The sequence below is a fragment of the Brassica oleracea genome, chromosome C3 (genome assembly GCF_000695525.1).
Source record: "Brassica oleracea var. oleracea cultivar TO1000 chromosome C3, BOL, whole genome shotgun sequence".
Taxonomy (NCBI): domain Eukaryota; kingdom Viridiplantae; phylum Streptophyta; class Magnoliopsida; order Brassicales; family Brassicaceae; genus Brassica; species Brassica oleracea.
This window is the reverse complement of record NC_027750.1, coordinates 22,398,267-22,409,107: the sequence shown is the minus strand read 5'-3', so window position 1 is coordinate 22,409,107 and position 10,841 is coordinate 22,398,267. Positions and strand designations below refer to the sequence as shown.

Sequence of the window (10,841 nt, the reverse complement as noted above, 5' to 3'; positions counted from 1 at the left end):
TGGTTTGATTGTTTGGGTTGGTGTTTATGATTTCGGTGAATGTTGTAGAATTGTTTGGAGACACCATGGTAGATGAAAAAAGAAGGCGAAATTTTTGGAGAAGAAAGGTTAGGTTTTTAGGAGCGACGGCTCTGATACCATATAGATTAGAGAACGTGAGTGTTATTAGGTGCAACACGGTACAATATATATATGTGTAGAGAGAGCTCTCTATGTCTAGGTTAATATGATTTACATACGTATCCTTTCCATATATACATCTATCCTTGATAGTTTTGACCAAAAAAATAAGAAACTTTTTTTTCTAATTAAAAAAAATTCAAGCTTATAGTTAGTAAAGAATCTCATACCTTACAAATAAGTTTTCAGATGAAGAAAAAACGAATAGACTCGAATCTTCTCCTCCGGGTAAATTCTATGATAGCATAATCAGACAATGGTTGTTGTGTTTCCGTTCAATGAAATCAAATAGAGAAGCGACCAAAATTCTATGATTCCATTATCGATTCTCTTTAAAGTTGCTTGAAGTACGCTTGCCGAATGTTGAGTTAATAATTTGTACGGTTTACTTGAATTGAAATGGTCACGTACTGATTTTTCTATTTTATTTGTTAGCTTGACTTTGGAAGTTTTTAATTTTGTCATGTGAAGCCATCTTTTGTCGTGTTAAGCTGACAAAAAAAAAGAATGTCGTGTGAAGCCATGTTAAAGAAATGGTCACATATTGATGTTCTCCTTATATATTTTATCTCTATAGTGATATTTGTATTTTAGTAACCACAATGACCAAAGTATAATGATTTTCTTTTATTGTCAAATTGTTTATTGATATTTCAGCTTAAGAAAGAATGGACAATCCAGCAACAGATACACCTCCACTTCTGAAACGAAACTCAAATGATGTAGGTTGGGAGTATGGTCTGCTATGTGATCCACAAGTTCCAGACAAAGTGAGATGTAGATTATGTGGCAAAGAGTTTTCTGGTGGCGTCTACATAATGAAAGAGCACATTGGTCACTTAAAGGGTAATGTCTCAGCATGTCCCAGGTCATCAAAGGAGATCAAGAGAAGTGTAAGAATGCCATAATGGAAGCAAAGGAGAAATAAAATAAGAAGAGGAAGCATGAGGAAGCTATAAGGGGAGAGGTTAACATAAAAAAGAATAGCAATGTTGAGGAACTAGAAAAAAAGCTTGGAACTCTTAAAGCTCCTCACTTCCAAGGTCCTCTTGATCAGTTTGCAACTGTCATCAACCCTGAAGCTTCTTTGGCTTCTCAGACACGTCAACAGAACATCCATGATGCTATATCAAAAGAGAAGACACATATTGTACATCAATATTGTGCTCGATGGATTTATCAGTCAAATATTCTATTCAATGCGATTGACAATGAGTCCTTTAGGCTGTTCTGTGAAGCTTTAGGACAGTTTGGGCCATGGTGAATACCTCCTACTCAGTATCAGTTGAAAGAACCATTGCTGAATGAAGAGAAACAGAGAACAAAAGAGAAGTTGAAGGCATTAGAAGAAGAATGGGACAGAGAAGGTTGCTCGGTGATGACAGATTCATGGACTGATATGAAAAGAAGAAGCATCATGAATTTGTGTGTTAACTCAAGAGGAGGGACTTGTTTTCTGTTATCAAAGGATGCTTCCAAAGATTCTTACACAGACGAGTATATCTTTAACTATACTGACAAGTGTATAGAAGATTTAGGGGCTGAAAAGGTTGTGCAAGTGGTCACGGATAATGCAACCAATAATGTAGCTGCTGCAAAGTTTCTTAAAGAGAAGAGGCCAAGAGTCTGACTGGATGTGCTGCTCACAGTATGGATTTGATGCTTGAAGGGATTTCTAAGTTGCCCGGGTTTGCTAATGTGATTGAACAAGCAAAGGTTGTCACCATATTTGTTTATGCTCATCATACAACATTGTCAATGATGAGAACATATACAAAGAAGAAGGATATTGTGAGGCTAGGAGCAACAAGGTTTGCAACATGTTTCCTCACGCTACAAAGTCTTTATGAGAAAAAGGGGCAACTGAAGAGCATGTTCAACAGTGATGAGTAGCATGATTGTAAGCATTCGAAGTCTGTGAAGGGTAAGACTGCATCTGATACTGTGATGAGTTATGCATTTTGGAGTAGTGTCATGGTTATTTTGAAAGTATTCACCCCTATGGTGAAGGTTCTTCGGTTGGCTGATGGAGAGAAGATACCATCTCTTGGGTTTGTTTATGGTGGGCTTTTGGAAGCTAAGAAGTCTATTAAAGAAGCTACTGGCCATTTGGAGAAGAACTATCAACCTATATTCAGGATTATTGATGAGAAAATGAAAAGAAGGCTGGATTCTCCTTTGCATATGGCTGCTTACTTTTTCAGCCCTTATAATTTCTACAAAGACCCTACTATCCAGTATGACATAGAGATTTTAGAAGGATTCATCAAATGTGTGAAAACTTTCTATCATGGAGAATTTGAGAAACAAGACTTGGTTGTTAATCATGAGATTAGTCTTTACAAGAATAAAAGTGGTCCTTTTGGTAGAATGTTAGCACTAAAAGAATGTGAAAAGAATGATGAAAAGTTTGATCCAGGTAAATAAACCCCGGACCTAGCGAGTTGTTAAAAAATCGGGACTAAAAAGGACCACTTTTATTCTTGTAAAAGATCATATACCAGTTGGCCATAGCGAGTTTAACAACCCACAAGTAAGGACATGAATGAATAAACCGGTTGGTTTAATTGGTTTAATGTGTTTAATCGCAGATCAGATACCACTTGGTCTCACACACGCAAAAAAAAAAGATTTAGGTTACACATTGACAAAAAATAAACTAACGGGGCCAATCGAATAACAAGGAGAGAAGTCATGCCACATTCCTATAATTTATAAAATTCTTCTTCTGTTTTCTTAAAGTCGCCGGCGACGACATAGAGAAGAACCTCCCTCACTGCAACTAAAGAGAGAAAGAAATGAAGGTTGTGGCTTTAGTGAGTGGCGGCAAAGATAGCTGCTATGTCATGATGAAGTGTATCCAACACGGTCACGAGGTGTCTATTCTTCTCTTTACTTGTTGTCCTGAAACTACCTTAAAACAAGTTTGTGTCTTTTTGTGATATATATGAACTTTTAAATCTCACTTGTGGGTTTGCTTATTTGTGTGTTTTAATAGATCGTTGCATTGGCGAACTTGTTACCGGTTGATGAGCTGGACAGCTACATGTATCAAACTGTAAGACTCTCTCTCTGCTTCTTCTTTTGTCTTTCATGGTTAGATATAATCATATAATGTTCATGATTGTGAGGGAAAGCTGAATACGTTAGTTGAATTTGAACAAGGGTTTTAAGAAAGATTAGGTTTTTATTTATCTCACATATACATAGAACTGTGTTTATATGAATCTGGTCAATGTATCATGATTTTTAAATCTGAGTTTTTTATTCTTGAGAAGGCTAAGATATTGTAAATAGAATAATACACAGAGTTTGTGAATACTGGAGTCTGATTGTTAAATTGAATGTTTCTCCTTCAGGTAGGCCACCAGATTATTGTGACCTATGCAGAATGCATGAATGTGCCATTGTTCAGAAGGAGAATCATAGGTTCTTCCAGGTTTAGGCTTTTGCTTGAGATTATAATCCATTTTTTTGTTTGTTTTAGTTGGATTATTATTCTGAGGATTTAATGTATGCAGGCATCAGAAACTAAGCTACCAAATGACTCCAGAAGATGAAGTGGATGATATGTTTGTGTTGCTGAGTGAAGTGAAGAGACAGATACCTAAAACACTACAAACATCAAATATAAATTAACAAATAAAATAAAATAAAATAAAATAAAATTATGGGTTATATAAGTCTTCAGTGCAATAATTATAATCATGATTTATAATATAATAATAAATTAATATTAAAAGACTTAAACCAAATGTAAAACTAAAGCACTATAAATATACTTAATATTCGTTTAATTTGTTGTCAATATACCGTAATCTATTAATATTCGTTTAAATTGTTGTCAATATACTGTAATTTGATTAGATTTAGCAGAATCTCATTCCATTTCTCATGATTGATTCAGATTCACTATCTTTATTCACTCCAGATCCCTTTTTTTTGTCAACACTCCAGACCTAATCGCGAAAAGATCGGTTAGCTCTATTCAAGAGTGTTTTGGCCTTTCCAGTAATCGCTTCTAAACCGGTTTAGCCACTTACTCCACCTGGTCTTTATTTGTTTAGTATTGATTTTGTTCAGAAACTAGTGGGCTCGGTCCATATATTTAAAGCCCATTCTCCAGAATTTTCTAATTGTGTAACTAACAATCATATATATACACAGGCACATCAGTTGTTCCAGAGAGATGCACAAACTATCACACCAGAAGCGCTTGAGAATGTGAAAGCTGCTTTGGCTAGTAGCGAAACCGAACACAAAGCGGAGACTAAGAAGAGAGCTATTCCTCGTAAAGCTGCTGGACAGTCTTGGGAGGATCCTACTCTTGCAGAGTGGCCAGAAAGTAAGCAATGCCCTTCCTCTTCTTTACCTTGAGTTCTCTGATTGTTATCAATGTTAGGCTTTGGGTGAAAATGGATTTATTATAACTCTGTTTTCCACAATTTTTTGTGTCAGATGACTATCGCCTGTTTTGTGGTGATCTTGGGAATGAAGTAAATGATGATGTTCTTTCCAAGGCGTTTGCTCGATTCCCAACCTTCAATATGGCCAAAGTTAAGTGTGTATATCTCTCCTCCTTTTCGGGTTTTGTGATGATTCATGCTTGGTTTACTATGAACATATGTGTAGAAAGACGTCATATGATTACAATAATTGTTCTCCCTTCTGGTTGGTTAGATTGCTAAAAACGTCAACTGTGATGCATTTGCAATATGTACAGAACATGGTTGACCTTTTAGAGTATACACGGATCATTACTAGTTGAATCACAAAGAGAAGTATTTAGTGTGAGTTTTTTTTTTGTGGTTAAAAGCTTTTACAGAACATAAAATTCTCATCTACCGTGACAGGTCATTAGAGACAAGCGAACTGGTAAAACCAAGGGTTATGGGTTTGTGAGTTTCTTAGATCCTGCGGATCTAGCTGCTGCCCTTAAAGAAATGAATGGTAAGCATCTGTTTGATGTGTTGATTCATCTTGATATCTTATTTCACTGTTTTTCTTCAGAACTAGTTATATGATTTTGTTTCATAATCATTGCCATTGAAACATTTTATTGAAGTCAATTGATTTCATATAAATACACAGGTAAGTATGTTGGGAACCGTCCCATAAAACTAAGAAAGAGTAGCAGGAAAGAGAGAACAGACCAGGAGGCTGCAGAAAGACAAAAGGCAAGTAACTTAACTTCATTTTTTTGTTAGATAAATTTGCAAAGAAAAAAAAATTCTTCGATGAGCAATTAAACTTTTGATTTTGAACTTGAATGGTAAATGCAGCATCACAACAATAAGAAACAAAAGAAACATTTTATTGAAGTCAATTGATTTCATATAAATACACAGGTAAGTATGCTGGGAACCGTCCCATAAAACTAAGAAAGAGTAGCAGGAAAGAGAGAACAGACCAGGAGGCTGCAGAAAGACAAAAGGCAAGTAACTTAACTTCATTTTTTTGTTAGATAAATTTGCAAAGAAAAAAAAATTCTTCGATGAGCAATTAAACTTTTGATTTTGAACTTGAATGGTAAATGCAGCATCACAACAATAAGAAACAAAAGAAACATTTTATTGAAGTCAATTGATTTCATATAAATACACAGGTAAGTATGCTGGGAACCGTCCCATAAAACTAAGAAAGAGCATCTGGAAAGAGAGAACAGACCAGGAGGCTGCAGAAAGACAAAAAGGCTCATTTTTTTGTTAGATAAATTTGCAAAGAAAAAAAAATTCTTCGATGAGCAATTAAACTTTTGATTTTGAACTTGAATGGTAAATGCAGCATCACAACAATAAGAAACAAAAGACGGTGAAGAAGAAGAGCGTACTCCACAAGTAATAAATCCATGGTATTCTGAAGGAGTACGTGAGAAGAAAAAAACAGAGGATAATTATTGTACTTCCTACGTTTTTTTTTGTTTGTTTTACATAGTTCATTATTTGGATTACAACAATTAACCAACTTAGTTCATGTTTTGGGTCAGCGTGGCTGGTAACACTAACTTTAGGAGTAGAATGTTATGCTTGGCTTGTACTGTAATGAGTTCTAATGAAGATTCAGCGTTAAACAAAAAAGTGTTTCCTAATATCTGAGTAATTTGTTATAAGACTTATCTGAATGTGTTTTCTTCATTCATTGTGATGGTGTGTCATCTTATGTGTATCACACGTATCACGTGTTTCTTATAGTCAAGTAAAGCTATATTCAGAAATGGTTAACTTTTTCTAATCTGATGATTACCCATGAAGATGACCCTGAAGTTCCTAATAATTATCAACAATTGAGATAATTCGAAACTTGGGACGGAAGACAACTGTGGCTACCTTGATCTCATGGAACTTTTTGCTCGCCCTCTCCATCTTTTCTCTCCGTCAGAAACAATGCATGTGACAACACCCTCGGAATCCGGTTCACAGTCATGCAGAGCACCGACCCCAACCCTTCCATTATGAGTTCTCTCTGACTCCATAATTAGGTTGTTGGTTCACTTGGCGTTACTCAAACCCAAGACCTCACTCTTTAACAACACTCCTCCAAGATGACTCACTTTTTAACAACACTCTTCCAGGATGAGTTGTCACCAATTGATCTAGACTCATGTTCTAGACTCCATACACTTTCTATCGCATCCGCTGCCTCGAAATCCTCCGAAGATGTTGTGAACTATAGAAACAATGAAGGGACAGACATATTTTTTATTTGGAAAACCCGGAGAATGTTAGTTTGGAGTTTATTTATATGTTCATGCAGTGGTGGACCTAACCCTAAATTTAAGGGGTGTCAAAGATTGAGCTTTGGTCCAGAACGAAAAAAATGTTAAGAAAAAAATTAGTGTAAAGCACCAACATGGAATCGAACCTTGGTTAGGTGGGTCAGAAGAGGAGATTGTTAACCAAATGAACTATTAAAACCTATTGACAACATACCAGAACAGCTAAAAGTTATATTTAACCTGCTGTAGCTGACCCACTATTGGTCAACGTGGGTCCGCCTCTGTGCTCATGCCTGTGAAATTGATCGATATTAACATCAAGAATGCTTTTGGCATGACTCTGTTTGATATCATGAAAGCAGAAGCCACACTTTCCAACGTTAGATCTTTTGTTTCGATGGTTGGTCTCATCCAGCGGGATGTGCAGTTGTCGTGTTCAGACTTTTACAAGTGTGGTCGCGTTTCACTCGAAGTAGCCGGCCCTAGGCCCAAGCAATAGAAGCAATGGCTTCCGGCCGCCAGCTATTATCAATAAAATCGGCCACATTTTTAACCAATATGTCTTCAGTGTAGTGGTTGATTAGACCTTGTACTTCTATCCAAACCGGTTTTCGATATCTCCCAACAACATTTTTTTTTTTGGCCAATTTTTCATTTTTGGCTTCTAGCCTTAAGAATTTTAGGACTGGCTTCTGTATGTTTATATTTAGAAAACAATTACTCGAAGTCCTTATAAGATACTTGTATGAAAATATTCATGAATAAGTGACCCACTTATTCTCACAACCAAAACTATATTATGGTAGTGACCATTAGATGTACTAACGTGTAGCTAAATTTAGAAACATGTCTATAATAGAAACATGAAAGGTTAAGTAATCTCTACAAATGCAAGCTATATGTATTATAACCACATAAAAGAAGAGCACAAAGAAAAGCTTAAATTTATGATCAACAACATCTTTGCCAAACTCTCACTACGGCGATCACGCTGCTCCTTGAGTTTGGAGGCAAGAAGCTTCTCGTATACAGAGTTAGCCTTGGCGATCCTTGGATCTTGGGGGCTTTGCTTACACTTCCTTATTTTCTCGTTAGTGAATTTCTCATTTTCTATTCTTCAAAAAAAAAAAAAAATCTCATTTTCTATCTTGCTAACTAATTAAAAAAAAACTAATTAAATTTTTTTTTCTCTTTTTAGTATTATATTTTCCAAACTAAAAGTTATATTTTGCTTAATTTTTACCTTAAGGTAAGTTATATTATATTACTTGACTAGTCCCTTGAGATATTTGTTAGAAATATTCACGAATTTAGTCATAGGACTTTATTAAGTGGTGAGACCTTAGCTGTCCAAGTGTAACCATTTTTAGTTACGCTGGTTTTGTTAAAGCACTAGTGTTTGGATACTGACTTAATATCACGGACCCTTATTTGATGAAACAGCAATTAAGATTGACAGATTATGTATGGATGGATACTGACTTAATCCACGTATGTTTGTTTTTTTTGCGACGTTATGGCTCTCAGAGGGATGTTTGTTTTTTTGTGCTTTCTACTATCTCATTTTAAATTAAACAACCAACTGATGAAATTAGAAATTAGAGTGCCCTTTCAATTTCATAGAGAATAAAACTGAACAAAAAAAAAACAAAGAAGAGCACTGTGGCTTTTTTCACGTTGAGAATCAGCCAAACATTACTTAGTTGTATGAACTGACGTGGAGAAACAAAAAGTTTTGATTGGCAGTTACAATTTTTATTTATTTTTGACATGTCAGTTTTTTCATGCTTTTATAAATCAAGATTTGTCAACACCAGACTGTCATTTTATATTTAGAAAACAATGAAACTTGAATTATTTTGTAATTACTGAGGATTTAATTGTACTCTTGTAAGTATTACTAGAATAGAATCTGCGCCATACACGCGACTGAGTTTCATTTTAAATATTTATAGAGTTTACGTGTCACGTACTTTTATATATTTTTTTTGACCTTACGTACTTTTATATATTAAACTCTGAATAACAAAGTCTGCGCGTCACTTTCATGTATCAGTTTAATGACAAAGTTTGGAAACAATGGAAAACAATCTCTCTTAATGATACAGTTTGGGCGTAACTTTCATGTATCAGTTTAAGTTCTGATAATTTCAATATATATCTCAACTTCATGAAAGTTTAATAATGTTATACATCTTAAGTTAGAGATTATGAATTATCTGTTGTCCAAGAAAAAAAGAGATTATGAATTATCTTTGTTTTTTGAAAAAATTCTAACACTTTTATATTTTAAGTATTTTTTATGAGATGAGTTTTCATTTTCTATCTTGCTAAATAATTAAGCTAAAAATTTCTCTTATTAGTATTATATTTTTCCAAACTAAAGTTATACTTTACTTAATTTTTGCTTAACTTTTGCGTAATTTTAAATTAATTTTACTTATATAGATTATTAAAGTTTTGCCACATCAAAGTTTTTGCAATGAAAAAATGCTTATAAATACAATTTGATTTAGAAGACATATTAAACTTTTGTAGTTATAATTTAATGGTACTATGGTATAAGATTTATATGAAGTCACAACTCTTTTTACCACACTACAAGAAAACACAAATTTAACGACGGCCAAAATCGTCGTTATTTCCTCGTAAAAGAAGAGTTACGAGGAAATGGCGATAAAAGGCGTTTCGTCGTTATACGTTTGTCGTAAGAGAAGATTCGTCGCCATTTCCTCGTCCATTAGCGAGGTTATATTTTCCTCGTAAAGAAGAATTAAGTTTTCCTCGTAAAGACCACGTGGGCTTTCCACGTAACGCGGTCGTTGTGCTTCCTCGTAATAAACTCGAAAAGGATTCGTCGTAAAAGACCCGCAAAAACCTCTAAATATATTCGTCGTAATAAAAACGTAAAGAACACGAAAATATTTCGTCGTAATTGAATCGTAAAGTATACGAAATAGAATCCACGTAAAATCCTCGTTAATAGTTCCTCGAGATTTTGTCGTTAATTTTCCTCGTTAATACATCGGGAATTAGCGACGAAATTACTTTGTTTTCTATTTACTGAATTTATAAATAAAAATAAAATAAAAATTATATTTATTTAATTTATTAATAAAATTTTAATTGAAATTAAATCGAATAGAAAATTTTTTTTTGGCCGAATCAAAATGAAATTATATAATATATAAATAAGTTTTGAATTTTAAAATACAATAACAAAAAAAAAAACTAATGCTGCATTGCCGCGTCGTAGAATTCCTCGCTCCTTCTCGAGAGATCTGCCTCGTTGACTTGCACGGATGTCTCGCCTGGAATGGGGTTTTGTTGTTTCATGGTCCTGAACATGGCCTCCCATTCCGGATTTGTGGCCGCTATGACGTCCAAGAAGTTCTCGAGACCACTCATACGAGCTGTGAACGACGTTTTTGTCGAGGCCAACTCGTTTTGTGTCGACGACAGCTGATGTTGTGTCGTCTCCAACACGTCGCGCAGCTGAGAGACTTCATCATCCCGTCTCTGGCCATAAGAGGAAGTCGCTCTCGGAACATCGTTGACGGAACCAATCCCCAACACACGTCCCTTTTTCTTGGGAGCGACCTTAAAAAACAATAAAATATATATTAAAATTTAAATTTTAAAGTAAAATGGAATTAATAAAAAATTTATATAAAATTTACCTCCTCGTAAATTCTATCCACTTCTATTGTGGATAAGACGACGGGTGATCCGTCGGCGGACTCCTGCGCCAGCTGGGTCTCACGCTCGTCAATACGAGCTGCCACATCATTGTAGATCTTCTCAGACCTCTCATCTACAAATGCGCCCGCCTTGTTTTTGTGGGTCCGATCGAAAAGTTCCATAAGAGTCGGTAAACGTCCCAACTCCTTGGCCTAAAAACAGTTAAGAAAGTTTTTATTATATATATATATATATATATATATAT

The 10,841-nt window shown here is 34.9% G+C and overlaps 3 protein-coding genes and 1 pseudogene across 3 annotated transcripts; 3 read left to right on the top strand and 1 right to left on the bottom strand.

Annotated features, from left to right (window-relative positions):
• The first annotated feature begins 848 nt into the window (after positions 1-848).
• On the top strand, positions 849-2,607 carry LOC106330124 (annotated as a pseudogene).
• Positions 2,608-2,935: 328 nt separating this feature from the next.
• Positions 2,936-3,819, top strand: LOC106334011 (diphthine--ammonia ligase-like). Its single transcript, XM_013772381.1, has 4 exons — positions 2,936-3,056; positions 3,179-3,238; positions 3,540-3,619; positions 3,702-3,819. The coding sequence occupies exons 1-4, from the start codon at positions 2,979-2,981 to the stop codon at positions 3,817-3,819; spliced, it is 336 nt and encodes a 111-aa protein (XP_013627835.1). The 5' UTR covers positions 2,936-2,978.
• A 31-nt stretch (positions 3,820-3,850) lies between these two features.
• Positions 3,851-6,200, top strand: LOC106330123 (RNA-binding protein 42-like). The gene is made up of 7 exons (XM_013768667.1): positions 3,851-3,854; positions 4,138-4,157; positions 4,216-4,525; positions 4,639-4,736; positions 5,034-5,130; positions 5,272-5,357; positions 5,965-6,200. Exons 1-7 carry the CDS (start codon positions 3,851-3,853, stop codon positions 6,019-6,021), a joined length of 672 nt encoding a protein of 223 aa, XP_013624121.1. The 3' UTR covers positions 6,022-6,200.
• A 3,926-nt stretch (positions 6,201-10,126) lies between these two features.
• LOC106330122 lies at positions 10,127-10,783 on the bottom strand. The gene is made up of 2 exons (XM_013768666.1): positions 10,576-10,783; positions 10,127-10,495 (listed from the first exon to the last, which is right to left on the bottom strand). Exons 1-2 carry the CDS (start codon positions 10,756-10,758, stop codon positions 10,127-10,129), a joined length of 552 nt encoding a protein of 183 aa, XP_013624120.1. The 5' UTR covers positions 10,759-10,783.
• Positions 10,784-10,841: the final 58 nt, after the last annotated feature.